This window comes from Gossypium raimondii, chromosome 5 (assembly GCF_025698545.1).
Source record: "Gossypium raimondii isolate GPD5lz chromosome 5, ASM2569854v1, whole genome shotgun sequence".
Taxonomy (NCBI): Eukaryota; Viridiplantae; Streptophyta; class Magnoliopsida; order Malvales; family Malvaceae; genus Gossypium; species Gossypium raimondii.
This window is the reverse complement of record NC_068569.1, coordinates 41388704-41405035: the sequence shown is the minus strand read 5'-3', so window position 1 is coordinate 41405035 and position 16332 is coordinate 41388704. Positions and strand designations below refer to the sequence as shown.

The window sequence follows — 16332 nt, the reverse complement described above, 5'->3', positions numbered from 1 at the left end:
CAGCATTGAAGAAACAAATACAGACTAAGAGGACAGCCCTATCGAAGCCCTCTATTAGAAGAAATAAAGTGGCCCACCTCACGTTTAAAATCATAGAATGGGAGACTGAACTAATACAATGCATGATATGGCCCACTCTACTTTATCATTGGCCTTACATGTCAAGCTTTAAAGTGAAGTGCCCTTTCTTTCCCCTCCTCTTTCGGCGATACACATTAAGAATTTCATGCGCCAAGATGGTGTTATCTGTAATCAATCGACCAGGAAAAAGAGCACTCTGGGCTCATCCACACACAAATGTAACACTCTCTAAAATCTATGTACCACAACTTTCAAGACAAATTTGTATAGAACAGAGCAAAGACTAATAGGATGAAACTGTTGCATTCTCGTAGGATTGGCAACTTCAAGAATAAGCACTATATGAGTTTTGTTTATATTAGTAGAAATAACATCGTTCAAGATTTCAAGACAATATGCACCAATATCACGCTCGACAATATGCCAAAACTTTTGATAAAACAACGTAGGAAGCGCATCTGAACCTGATGCTTTAGTCAGAGCCATTACCTTTAAAGCCACATAGATTTCTTAATGCGTAAATTCATTCGTTAAGGATGCGTTCATATCATTAGTAATACACGAGTAGACCCCTCCAGAATATGCCTCGAATCACCCTGCCCTTGAAAAGTGAACAATTGTGTGAAATAGGCATCGGCAACATCAAACAAGCCCTCACCATCATGAACCAAGCTCCCATCATTCTTAATAAGACAACTCACTCGATTAACCCTCCGTCTCTGAGTTGCAAACCGATGAAAAAACCCCATGTTCCTATCACCCAATTTCAGCCAATTTGCCTGAGCTCGTTGTTCCCAAAACAACTCGACTTTATCAATCTCCAAATTCATCTCCAATCTTGCACTTATAAGATCCATCAAATTTTCCTTATCCCTATCCACCATATCAAGATCCATGATCCGGTCATGCAAACTCTGCATTCTCCTACCTCTTCCACCTCATAAACTAGCAGCCCACCTCTACAAACCATGGCAAAGCATTACCAATCGTTGAGGGACATAGCCCACACTACTTTCCCAAAAACCCACCAAGCTTGAAACCAGAAAGATCTCACCCTTTGTCACAAAGGACACACTGTGTCAATCAGTAGTAGGCAATGACCTGATATCGAATGCAGCAAATGCTTCAAGGAAAAGGTAAAAAATTGATCCCACCAAGCAGAATTAGCTATCCTCCAATCTAGCCGTTCTCTAATATTATTTTCTATAAAATTACCCATTCCCAAGTGAACCACAGACCCTCATAACCCAAATCCTCCAAATGACAATCCGACAAGACACTGTTGCACTCTTCCATGCGCCTTTCATCTCTTAACACTCCACATTTCTTCTTAAAAGAATAAAGTAGTCCATTGAAATCCCCAAAAACCAACCAAGGAAGACTCTGAACATGACCCAAAGATCATAAAATGCTCCAAGCCTCAGCCCAAAATCACACATCCAAAGAGTCATAGAACCCCGTGAACTGCCATTTATCTTCTTCAACACTTTCCTAAACTTCCACATCTGTATGAAAATGAGAAAAACTGTGTAAATGAACCAGCACATCCAAACAACGGCCCAAGCTAATTCGCTCTCGTACCATCCATCGCAACTTCAATACCATGAAAAAAACCAGTCCTTCTTCAAACATATTCCATACAAACTCGATCTAATTTCATCTCCACAAAAAAGACAATTTAGGGATTATACAGTTTCAGCATATGCTGAATTCTTCTCACTGTCGGTGGACTCCCCAACCCACGGATATTCCAACATATAATTTTCATGGTTGTCAACCGACTTGACCCTTGGAGGCTACCCATAAAGTCCTTTGACAAGACAAAGCACGCTCATCGCTATCCCCTGCTAAATCTGAACATTTAGAAACATATCTAGAGGAACCTTTGCCGTTTCTTACTATCAAATTCGTCCATTGGATTATCTTTTAAATCATGAACCATTGGGACCATATCCACAACACCCAAAGTGCTCTATTTCTCCCCTGATGCAACCCCTCTAGATTAAATCCCAATACTAGATTAATCGGGCTCATGGTTTTTGTCAAAGGAGAAGTCCAACAACAACCACTTATAGCCCTATCCGAGGAAACACCCCCCACAAAACCACCAACATTCTCCTTTTGCAACCAAACACTATCAACAATAGTGACCCTCCTTCCCACCGCCCTTAGTGACATATCCCACCCCATATCAAATTCATTAACTTCCCCTGTTAACCGAATGGGAAAGAAACAATCCCCGTGCCCTAGACAGCCACACAAGTAGCAAAAAAGTGTTAATATCTCATAATAAAATCGACATAAATAGAATTGCCAGGAGATAATTGGATTTTCTTCCTACGCTTAAAAGGATATTGAATATCAAGTCGCACTCGCATGTGCAAATAAGGAAGATATCCACCACTAAACTGTTTAGCATCATACTCTTCAAACAAACCAAAAAAGTTTCCCAATTGCCTAGTAACAGTTTTCGAAAACAGACCTAGTAGCAAATAATGAACTTGCACCCAAAAATATGAATAAATCAACGGCACAAGCATTGGATCTTCATTCGCTTGCAGAAGATGGAACACCAGTAGGTGATTAGTAAACGTCCATGGAGCACCATTCACCACTCGATCAATGTCAACCCGATGGAAAGAAAAGAAAAAGAAATCGCTTTCAACCATACCCGAAATTGAATACCCCCTAAAGGATGCAAATGATTGGCCAAAGTATTTTGCATAAAAGGGAAATGCACCACACTGGTTGTATCAAAACAGTCCACTAAACATAAATCATATAAAGGCTTGAGTGTAGTCGGAACCCCTACAATCTGAATAACATTCCTCTTCCGAGTTAGGCAGACCTGCCATATCATTTTCCATAACTACTGTAACACCCCTAACTCGTACCCGTCGCCGAATTAGGGTTACGAGGCATTACTGAACAAAACACAATAATTGCAAAATCAAAACATATACATTGTATATAAATATTTAAAATTTAATAAACGTGATCTAATATTAAATATGACATATTATGAGCTTCTCTTAGATCATTTCAAACAAAATAAAGACATTACAATCCAGCTAATCGATAAGGAAATAAACCATTTTCGTATGGCTATTAAATTAAAATACAATATAACAAAGTATGACCTTCAAAACATTTATCTAGTCTATACATGCCATAGTTAAAATTTAAAAATTTTAATACCGAGAGAGTAGATAGAGTGATGATCTTGCTGACGATCCTCAAGCTTGAAGCTTGATCTTTAAATCTATAAAACAAAAAGACATAAACAAACAAAGTAAGCTTTTATAGCTTAGTAAGTTTACAGCATAACTAAATATAAAATAAATTATATAATTTCCGCATACACTTAATGAAATCGTGAATACTACATATATTACCATTTGAATATTGTTATTCATAAATATCTTATTTATAACAAAATATATGAACTCATAGCATTCATATCAAGGAGAACATATATATATCACATGCATATAATCAAATGTATTTATAAATACTCATCAAACTTTACAACCAATATATTTATATATCGATTACGTATAGTCAAATGCTTACATAATTATCAACATTTAAAACCGAATGCATGTACACTTTAAACAAGAATAGCGAATGCATATATATATGCTTAACAAATATTATCCTTGAATGTATATATATACATATACCTTAAACAAATTTAACCGAATATATTCCTACTAACCAAAAATGCATTTCACCGTATACATAGATGCTTATTAAATGCATATACCAAATGCATATATATATAGATTATCACATGCATACATCCGAATATATATAAACATAGCAAATGCATAAGAACAAATATATATTTATATGCTCTTCAATTACATATAAGCGAATGCTTATATGCTCATCAACATCCAATGACCGAATATATGTACATGTTCTTCAAATTCATATGACATAATTCAATCGCATATCCATTATATTTAAACACGTAATATAAACAACTTCACCGGCACTTTGCCTGCTAGGTTTAAAACCTGATTCAGTACACCGGCTTTTGGCCTGCTAGACTTAAAGTCCGAAATGTTTCACCAGCATCAAGCCTGCTAGACATAAAGTCTAAATTGTTTCACCAGCATCAAGCTTGCTAGACATAAAGTCTGAATTGTTTCACCGGCATCCAGCCTGCTAGACTTAGAGTTTGAATTGTTTCACCGGCATCCAGCCTACTAGACATAGAGTCTGAATTATCTCACTTGCAATAAGCCTTTTAGGCACTGAGCTTGAAATCTCAATTCACATAAGTTGTATCTCGTATTCGAACTATTTATGGATATAAATCCATACGTAAAATTTAGCTTAAAACTTATAATCTTTCTCTTTGAACACATGGATATATATTTATATAATTTGTATTATCAATTCCAGCTTCATAACTCAATGATTCCACCGAACATATTTATACATAACCTTATATTTTGGATCCTACTACTACTATCATACTATTAACTTATAATATACTTAAATAATATACATTTAACATTCTAACATATTAAAATAATCTAAGCTAATAATTTCATACCATTAATTCAAGACAAAACTTATACATATGCATATACATTCACATTCGACCTCATGTATACATATATAATTCCATACCTAATTTCAATTCAAGAAATTATACACGTACATTTATACATATTCAAATCTACCATATAAATGTATAAATTCATACTTAATTTCAAAACAAGAACTTATACAAATATATGCATAATCGATCCTCATATACTTATATAATGACATATCTAAATTCAATACACAACACATACATGTATAATTGCATGCTTATTCGAATCTATATATATACAATTATAACATACATATCACAAATCAAATCCAAGAGTTTATACATATATATATACTTATATAATCATTCGAACCTTATTGTATACATATATCTTATACATATCTTTGATTAATCCAATAATTTATACATGTATATACTTACATACCATTTATACTTTAACTAAATTTAAAGGTCTATATAAGTATAAACCTCTATATATATTCGAACATTAATAATACATGTATATCATTCATACTTTATTTTATTTCAATCAATATACTTTTAAATTAAAGTTCAACAACAATGCAAAACATTTACATACATATATACCGATTTACTAACATTAAATAGCTAATAGACTTACCTAAGATAGTGAAAAATTGAAATTGGACGATTAGTCGACGACTTTAGCTTTTCCCCGATCCAACTTCGATTTCTTTGGTTCTTGATCTTTAATTAAGCAAGTATATGGCCGAACCTTCTTCAAGCATTTTAATGGCTTTCTTTCATCTCAATTTCAGCTAAAGAAGATGATACAAACTATATTTTATGTTTTAACTATTATGTATTATAATAATTTATAATTTACTAATTTAACCTTATTAAAAATAATTATAACCTTTATATATTAAGGTTAGTTTTGACCTTAGCCACCCACTATCTAAATAGTGGTTAAATTGCATCTTTAAACCTTCTGATTAAAAAGACAACAACAAATAGATGCTTTTAGATTTAACCCCTAAATTTTCATTTCTATCAAATTGAGCACTCAAACGATCAAATTTTCATATGAAATTTTTACACATAGTAATTCACATACTACAAATACCAAAAATAATTGTAAAATATTTTTCTGACTCGATTTGTGGTCCCAAAACCACTTTGTCCGATTAGGGTCAAAATCGAACTGTTACAAGTCTCCCCCTTTAGGGATTTTCGTCCCCAAAAATCATACTGTGAATAGGCTTGGATAACATTCTTTCATTGCATCCTCTGGTTCCCAAGTTGCTTCTTCGACTTCGTGTTTATGCAACAGTACTTTAACTATTGAAATTCTCTTGTTTCGTAACTCTTTAACTTCACGAGCCAAAATACTAATCGGTTCTTCTTCGTATGACATATCAGATTTAATCTCAATCTCTGTCGAATTAATCACATGTGAAGGATCAGATCGGTATCTACGAAGCATCGAAACATGGAATACATTATGAATCTTTTCTAGCTCAGGTGGCAACAACAATCTATAAGCAACCGGCTCGATACGCTCAATAATCTCATAAGGTCCAATGAATCTCGGACTCAATTAACCTTTACGACCGAATCTAAGTATTTTCTTTCACGGCGAGACTTTCAAAAACACTTTGTTCCCAATTTGAAACTCTATATCTTTTCTTTTTAAATATCCATATGATTTCTGAAGATCCGATGTTGTTTTCAGACTGTCCCGAATCACTTTCACTTTCTGTTCAGTCTCTTTAATCAAATCGACACTGAGTATCTTATTCTTGCTATGCTCGGTCCAATACAATGGTGTACAACATTTACGACCCTACAAAGCCTCGTAAGGTGCCATTTTGATGCTAGATTGAAAGTTATTATTATATGCAAATTCAATCAAAGGCAAGTATCGTTCCCATGTACCTTCAAACTTGAGAATGCAACATCTCAACATATCCTGAAGTATTTGAATGATTCGTTCGGATTGACCATCTGTTTGAGGATGGAAAGCTGTGCTAAAGTGTAGTTTCGTACTTAAAGCATCTTGTAGTTTCTTCCAAAACCGCGATGTAAACCTCGGTTCTCTGTCCAAAACAATAGAAATAGGGACTCCATGCAACCTCACAATCTGAGAAACATACAATTCAACCAACTTATCAAGTGAATAATCTATACGAATCGGAAGAAAGTGTGCCGATTTAGTCAATCTATCCACAATAACCCAGATTGCATCTTTCTTGCTCAGTGTCAACGGTAAACCAGATACAAAATCCATCGTGACTCTGTCCCATTTCCATTCTGGTATCATGATCGGCTGAAGTAATCCAGAAGGTACCTGATGCTCGGCTTTTACTTGCTAATAGACTAAACATTTCAAAATAAAATTGTTTCATACCATGCCACCAGTAAAGCTGTTTCAGATCATTATACATTTTTGTACTAGCTGGATGAATAGATAATCGATTATTATGAGCTTAATTCAATATCAACTGAATTAACTCTGAATTTTTCGAAACACATAATCGGTTTCTGAATCTCAAACAATCCTTAGCATCAACTAGAAACTCTGAATCAACATTCAAGTCACACTGAGCCCGTTTTGCAATTAAATCATCATCGACTTTCTGAGCTTCACAAATCTATTGAACTAATAACGGTTTTTCTTTTAACTAAGCTATTATCGCACCATCATCAGACATAGCTATATGCGCGTTCATTACATGCAAAGCAAACAGTAATTTTTTACTTAGGGCATCAGCAACAACATTAGTTTTTCTGAGATGATAATCAATCACAAGCTCGTAATCTTATAGCAACTCTACCCACTGTTGCTGTCTCAAATTCAGATCCTTCTAAGTCATCAAATATTTCAGGCTTTTGTGATCAGAATAAACATGACATTTTTCACCGAACAAATAGTGGGGCCATATTTTCAAAGCAAACACAATAGCAGCCAATTCGAGATCATGCGTCGGATAGTTCTTTTCATGTGGCTTTAACTGTCTCGAGGCATAAGCTATAACTTTGCCTTCCTACATCAAAACACAACCCAAACCATTCAAAGATGTATCGCTAAAAATAATAAATTCTTTACCCGTCTCTGGCTAAACTAGAACTGGAGCTTCGGTCAAAAGGGCTTTCAACTCATCAAAACTTTTCTAGCACTTTTCTGACCACTTGAACTTAACATCTTTCTGTAATAGCTTCGTCATCGGGGTTGCAATCATAGAAAATCCATTCACGAACCGTCTGTAGTAACCAGCGAGCCCCAGAAAGTTTCAAACTTCTGAGACATTCCTCAGAGGTTTCCAATCCAATATAGCTAAAATTTTGCTCAGATCAACCCGAATACCCGATGCTGATACAACATGGCCCAGAAAGCTAACTTTACATAACTAGAACTCACATTTACTAAACTTTGCATACAACTATTTATCTCGCAAAGCCTGTAACACAAGTCTCAGATGTTTGGCATGCTTGGTTTCATCACGAGAGTAGATCAAAATATCATATATGAATACTACCACAAATCGATCCAGATACTGTGTGAAGATCTGATTCATCAAATCCATGAAAATAGCAGGTGCATTAGTAAATCCAAAAGGCATAACCAAAAACTCATAGTGCTCGTACCTTGTTCGGAAAGCAGTTTTAGGCACATCGGAATCTCTAACTCGTAACTGATAGTAACCCGATCTCAAATCTATCTTCGAAAACACTGAAGCCCATTTTAGCTGATCGAACAAGTCGTCAATACGTGGCAACGGATATTTATTCTTTATAGTCACCTTATTGAGCTGTCGGTAATCAATGCACATTCTCATCGTTCTGTCTTTCTTTTTCACAAACAAAACTGGTGCTCCCCAAAGAGAGAAACTCGATCTCGCAAAACCCCTATCTGTCAACTCTTGCAACTGAGCCATCAATTCCTTTAGTTCTGTAGGTGCCATTCTATACGGAGCTATAGATATCAGAGTCATCCCTGGTAGTAACACAATCCCAAACTCTACCTCTCGAATCGGCGGCAACCCTGGCAATTCTTCAGGAAACACATCCGGATATTCACACACAACTGGTACTGATTCAATCTTCTTGTCAGTCACTTTACTATCAATCACATATGCAAAGTAAGCTTGGCAGCCCTTTCTCACATACTTTTGAGCTAACATCGAACATATCACAGCTGGTAAACCATTCAAATCATTTGATTCAACCCGAGTAATCTTATTATTTTGACATATCAAATCAAAAGTCTTCTTTTTACAATTTACCACAACATCATGTAAAGTCAACCAGCCCATACCCAGAATAATATCAAACTCGTTGAATGGCAACAACATCAAATCAGCCGAAAAACATGAATCTCGAATCATCAACGGACAATTCTTACACACTTTGTCAACAAAAACACACTGGCCCAGGGGGTTTGATACTCTAATGACAAACTCAATAGACTCAACAAGCATAGTCTTACTAAATACTAAAGTCTCTCACACATATGAATGAGTCGAACTAGAATCAATCAATGCAATAACATTAGTATCATAAAAAGTGAAAGTACCAGTAATAACATTAGGAGAATAAGCCTCCTCTTGAGCACGGATGGCATATGCTCTGGCAGGTGAATGAGCCTCAGATCAAACTGCCATGCCCTTTGTCCCTTTCTAACTACCACTTACATTACCTGTATGCCTGGGTGGTCTACCTCGTACTGACACATTACTCGATCTGGTACTCTGTACTGTGTTTTGCTCGGCTAACATCAGACACTCCCGAATAAAATGATCCTTCACTCCACACTTAAAACAAGACCGATCATACAATCTACAATCTCTAGGATGCCATTTACCACAATGCTTGCACTCTAATCTATTCTGTCAAACATTGCCAACACTAGCAACTGAAGTGGCTTGTAAACTCACAGGAGGTCGATCTCAATCCCGTCTAGAAAAGCCTACAGTAGATTTAGATCGGCTATGATCATCTCTGAATTTCTTCGAGGTGACTGAAATGATTTACTGAATGTTCTTTGACAGGAATCTCAAGCTTCAAAGTCAGCTTTTCTCTTCTCTTTCCCGAGCCCTTCGGCTTTGCAAGCTCGTTCAACAAGTATCACAAACTCTTTTATCTCAAGTATGCCAACTAATAGTTTAATATCTTCATTCAACCCGTCTTCGAATCATTTACACATTGTAGCTTCAGTCGAAACACACTCTCGAGCATATCTGTTGAGTATCACAAATTCCCGCTCGTATTCAGTGACAGTCATACGACCCTGTTTAAGCTCAAGAAATTCTTTACGTTTCTGATCAATGAATCTCTGATAGATAAATTTCTTGCAGAACTCAGTTTGAAAGAATTCTCAGGTGACCCGCTCTTTCGGTATAGCCGACACTAAAGTGTTCCACCAATGATAGGATGAATCACGTAACAAAGACATGGCACATTTCAAACACTCGTCGGGCATACGTGAAAATTCTTCGAATACACGGACAGTGTTATCGAGCCAAAATTCAGCCCACTCAGCATCATCATTAACTGTGGCCCTGAATTCTTCGGCCTCGTATTTTCTATTTTTATCAATAGGAGGCTTATTAAATCTCATCAGATCAATCATCTGAGGTACCACAGGTATCGAAGATGGATTAGTCAGGGGTGGAGGTTGTTGTGCAGCCGGATTAGTCTGGATATATTGAGTAAACCAAGTCATTCATCATTTGGAAAAAGGTTTGTTTAGCCTCTCTCTTCTGGTTACTCAAGGTCAGTCTAGAATCTACTGGCCCTGTCCCTTGCGCGGGAGCAGGTGCTATACTCTCAACATCATCAGCTACGGCTCCATCGGGATCATTACTATATGAAAACACATTTTTAGATGTCAGAAGTCATCACACTATCACAGTATATAAAAATATGGCATGTATAGCTAGACCCACACGCGTTACGTTAGTCTTAGAATCGACTAAATCGTAGCTCTGATACAAATCAAATGTAACACCCCTAATTCATATCCGTCGTTGAATTAGGGTTACGAGGCATTACTGAATAAAACACAACCATTGCAAAATTAGAACATATACATTGTATATAAATATTTAAAATTTAATAAACTTGATCTAATATTAAATATGACATATTATGAGCTTCACTTAGATCATTTAAAACAAAATAAAAACATTACAATCCAACTAATCGATAAGGAAATAAACTATTTTCGTATGGCTATTAAATTAAAATACAATATAACAAAGTATGACCTTCAAAACATTTATCTAGTCTATACATGCCATAGTTAAAATTTAAACATTTTAATACCAAGAGAATAGATAGAGTGATGATCTTGTTAACGATCCTCAAGCTTGAAGCTTGATCTTTAAATCTATAAAACAGAAAGACATAAACAAACAAAGTAAGCTTTTATAGCTTAGTAAGTTTATAGCATAACTAAATATAAAATAAATTATATAATTTCTGCGTAAACTTAATGAAATCGCGAATACTACATATATTACCATTTGAATATTGCTATTCATGAAAATCTTATTTATAACCAAATATATGAACTCATAGCATTCATATCAAAGAGTACATATATATATGACATGCATATAATCAAATGTATTTATAAATACTCATCAAACTTTACAACCAATACATTTACATATCGATTACGTATAGTCAAATGCTAACATAATTATCAACATTTAAGACCGAATGCATGTACACTTTAAACAAGAATAGCCGAATGCATATATATCTGCTTAACAAATATTATCACCGAATGTATATTTATACATATACCTCAAACAAATTTAACCGAATATATTCCTACTTACCAAAAATGCATTTCACCGTATACGTGAGGTGCTTATTAAATGCATATACCAAATGCATATGTATATAGATTGTCACATGCATACATTCAAATATATATAAACTTAGCAAATGCATAAGAAAAAACATATAAATATATATTTATATGCTCTTCAATTACATATAAATGAATGCTTATATGCTCATCAACATCCAATGACCGAATAAATGTACATGTTCTTCAAATTCATATGACATATTTCATTTGCATATCCATTATATTTAAACACATAATATAAACAAATTCACCGGCACTTTGCCTACTAGGTTTAAAACCTGATTCAGTACACCGGCTTTTGGCCTGCTAGACTTAAAGTCTGAAATGTTTCACCGGCATCTAGCCTGCTAGACATAGAGTCTGAATTATCTCACTGGCAATAAGCATTCTAGGCACTGAGCTTCAAATCTAAATTCACATAAGTTGTATCCCGTATTCGAACTATTTATGGATATAAATCCATACGTAAAATTCAGCTCAAAACTTATAATCTTTCTCTTTGAACACATGGATATATATATTTATATTATTTGTATTATTAATTTCGGCTTCATAACTCAATGATTCCACTAAACATATTTATTCATAACCTTATATTTTGGATCCTACTACTACTATCATACTATTAACTTATAATATACTTAAATAATATACATTTAACATTCGAACATATTAAAATAATCTAAGCTAATAATTTCATACCATAAATTCAATACAAAACTTATACATATGCATATACATTCACATTCGACCTCATGTATACATATATAATTCCATACCTAATTTCAATTCAAGAAATTATACATGTACATTTATACATATTCGAATCTACCATATAAATGTATAAATTCATACTCAATTTCAAAACAAGAACTTATACATATATATATGCATAATCGATACTCATATACTAATATAATGACATATCTAAATTCAATACACAACACATACATGTATATTTGCATGCTTATTCGAATCTATATATATACAATTATAACATACATATCACAAATCAAATCCAAGAGTTTATACATATATATATACTTATATAATCATTCAACCCTTATATATATACATATATCTTATACATATCTTTGATTAATCCAATAATTTATACATGTATATACATATATACCACTTATACTTTAACTAAATTTAAAGGTTTATATAAGTATAAACCTATATATATATTCGAACATTAATAATTCATGTATATCATTCAGACTTTATTTTATTTCAATCAATATACTTTTAAATTAAAGTTCAACAAAAATACAATATATTTACATACATATATACCGATTTAATAACATTAAATAGCTAATAACTTACCTCGGATAGTGGAAAATCGAAACTGGACGATTAGTCAATGACTTTAGCTTTTCCCCGATCCAACTTCGATTTCTTTGGTTCTTGATCTTTAATTAAGCAAGTATATGGCCGAACCTTCTGCTAGCATTTTAATGGCTTTCTTTCATCTCAATTTCGGCTAGAAAAGATTATACAAACTATATTTTATGTTTTAACTAGTATGTATTATAATAATTTATAATTTACTAATTTAACCTTATTAAAAATAATTATAACCTTTATTTATTAAGGTTAGTTTTGACCTTAGCCACCCCTTATCTAAATAGTGGTTAAATTGCATCTTTAAACCTTCTGATTAAAAAGACAACAACAAATAGATCCTTTTAGATTTAACCCTTTAATTTTCATTTTGCGCGATTAAGCCCTTTTTATCAAATTGAGAACTCAAACGATCAAATTTTCATACAAAATTTTCACACATAGTAATTCACATACTGCAAATACCAAAAATAATTTTATATTATTTTTCTGACTCAAATTTGTGGTCCTGAAACCATTTTGTCTGATTAGGGTCAAAATCGGGCTGTTTCAACCACCCAGATTCACAAGTAACCCATATGATGCGATCTAGCCTCTTTTGATTGAGTTGAATCACTTTTGTTGCCTGATCATCTAACGAAGAAGCTTTGTTCGTCTTGTGCCAAAAAGAAGTGTTTTTGTTTTAGGATAATATTTGAAGTTCAAATGATGTGCAATGGGATTGTTTATGTGCTAAGGTTCGGTTAAGAAGAAAGAAAGAATTTTGGAAAGATAATAGTTCGGTTTAATGGGAGATGGAATGAATGGCTTAAAAACAAGAAAGAACCAACACTATGTTTTTTTGAGTGCTGACTCGTTTCTTATATGTTCTTAAGATGGTTCGGTGGTTAAGTAAGTAGAATTAACCTCGACCCGCTACCTATTGGAGGTAAGAACCTCGGTATAATTTGAACGCCACACTTTCGTACAAAGTGATAAGTTCGGAATAGCAAAGAGCAGGGTTGATGCCACTAACCAAGTAGATAAGCCAACGGAGTCTTTGGATGAAATTGAGAGAAGAAATCTCACAAAATATTCACTATAATATCAAGATTGGCAAAAGTCCTCTACATGGTGAAATAAGCCTCTATTTATAGGCTTTACATGGGTTAGCCAAATAGGCTCTTTAGGGAGCTAAATGGCCAGCTGAAAATTCCAGAAATCCTAAGGAAATTTCCTTAAAGCTTCATAGTCATAGAGTTCGGAAATGGACAGCTTCTAGATGCCTCAATTCAGTTGGAACATTGAATGAAATGTTGGAGAGCTTATTAACATTAATTTGGTTCAGCCATATGCTTGAATGTCCCTTAATTAGGTTCTTTGGTTTAGCCAAACATTCTTGGTAGTAATTGGGGCTGCTTGGAACACTTCAATAGTCAGAAGGTGTGAACAAAAGGATTTGAATGATCAAGCAATGTGAACAAACAAAAATCAACAGCCCACAATGTGAAAGGCATATTCAGTTGATGTGAACAGCCTTTAAAAGAGCTTTGGGCAGCAGAATGTTCATTCTTGGAGAGATGGAAGCTTGGCTGAAGAGTCACTTGGAGAACACCAATAATCAGCTCACTATTTAAGTCCATCCATGCACCTTGTCGTCCAAAAGATGAATGTACCAGCAGCAAATAAATCATCACATTAATCACATTTTCAGACATCTTAATTCGGCAGCATATAAACTTATTAACCTGTACATTAATTTTGTCCAAACATATTTATAACATGTAATAGATTAGGACATAATTAAACACTTAATTAATTAAGTACTTAATTAGGACATAATTAAAATACTTAATTAATTAGTTGTCCAGATTTTTAAAACAATTAATTAACTTAGCTAAATAACTAAATTAACTAAAGAAAAATTAAATGCTTTATTCCAGCAAATTAATGCAAATTAAAGAAGAAATTAAATCAAGCTCATTGAGCTAAGGTTGTGCTGAAATGAGCTTGAATGAAGTTGTAAGGTTTGTTTGGCTTGCTATTCCACGAGCTTTCAAGTAGTCCAGCCACGGATTCACCCCAAACCCGATCAACCAAAGCTGTAATTGCATCTTTGAACTTCTTAGCCCGGGCTCGGGTAATCAGTCCTATAGGTAGCTCGAGAGAAATTTCATTGGCCTTTGGTGACCCTGAGGACTTGGGCGCATCACATACCACTGGACACAAAAACGTACAAAAAGAAAACGTCGCCACAAACCTAAAAGAAATAGTCAAAAATTGGCATGCTAAGAAGAAATAGTCAAAAATTGGCGTGCTAAGAAGAAATAGTCAAAAATTGGCATGCTAAGAAGCAAACAATAATTTCTTTTAACGTCACATTAGCCACTGAAGTGACTCTCCGTCAAAACACCATAAAACACACCATTTAACCAATCATACCTCACACAGTTATTCATTTAAATATGCAAAATCCTAAATTCATGCTTTCGTTGCACTATTCTGATCATCAGGTCATCAGCATAATTCGTAAATTGAATTATTAACAAGTAAATATTCTAAAAGCTTCATTTGAACATTTATGTAGGTGATAGTGTATTTAAAAGTTTATTTTTTAAAAGATTTTAGAAGTCATTTTATTTAAAAACAAATGACTAGATCTAAATCGTAATGTAGTAAAACATTAGAAAACACTATTTCACAAGGTTAAAAATAGTATAGTAGAGTAATATGTATAAATCTTGTTTAGGAAGATCCATTAAAACATCATCATTTAATTAGTTCACAGGCCACCCACTATTTACGTAATTTGTCCAATTTTACATTTCATGCAAACTAAACTCATGATTAACTTCCGAATCTCACATAAAACATATAAGACTTACCTCAATAACCAGCAACTCTTTAACCTACACTTAGAAGTTAGTCGAACAATTACTCATACCATTCATTAAGAATTCACAATCTACCATTCAATCATTTATCTGAAGTAGTAAGAAAAGTTCCAAACCAAAACAATTAAAAAGTTCATAATGTCCAATTACAACCCAACAATTATAACTAGTTCTAATTCTAAATCCCATAATTTGGTTCCATATTGCCTTCCTAAATTAGATTTGGGAACACATCAACATACCAAGGCATAGCCTCATTATGGATCACTTGGATGGCTCACTTCCCCACTTCTTCACAAGCTAAATCACTGTAACGATATAAAATAGTGAGTAAGCTTATGAAAGCTCGGTGAGTGCTCAAACATACTACAAATAAACACATCAATCAGGTTAGGTGAAATAGGCATACTTAAACGATTCACTTTTAATCACAGCTCACACAAGATAATAGTTTACACAAATTAAATGTTTCACATACAATAGGCAATTTGCATAAAATAGTAGTTCATATGAAATAATAGTTCATGCATAATAACAGTTCATTCAATATAACAATTCATTCATACCACATCATAACTCATATATCTCAAACAATAATAAATTGACGTTTT

The 16332-nt window shown here is 33.9% G+C and overlaps 1 protein-coding gene across 1 annotated transcript; it reads right to left on the bottom strand.

The window, feature by feature from the left end:
• Positions 1 to 154: 154 nt before the first annotated feature.
• LOC105767038 (uncharacterized) lies at positions 155 to 1001 on the bottom strand. The gene is made up of 3 exons (XM_012586570.1): positions 642 to 1001; positions 325 to 570; positions 155 to 277 (listed from the first exon to the last, which is right to left on the bottom strand). The coding sequence occupies exons 1-3, from the start codon at positions 999 to 1001 to the stop codon at positions 155 to 157; spliced, it is 729 nt and encodes a 242-aa protein (XP_012442024.1).
• Positions 1002 to 16332: the final 15331 nt, after the last annotated feature.

What these genes read in the sequence shown, in the direction of transcription:
- LOC105767038 (XM_012586570.1), bottom strand. Translation starts at nt 1,001, where the DNA reads ATGCAGAGTTTGCATGACCGGATCATGGATCTTGATATGGTGGATAGG. An exon ending in TTCTGGAGGGGTCTACTCGT is followed by an intron (nt 571 to 641) that starts GTATTACTAATG and finishes GTGGCTTTAAAG; the next exon opens with GTAATGGCTCTGACTAAAGC. An exon ending in AATTTGTCTTGAAAGTTGTG is followed by an intron (nt 278 to 324) that starts GTACATAGATTT and finishes GGATGAGCCCAG; the next exon opens with AGTGCTCTTTTTCCTGGTCG.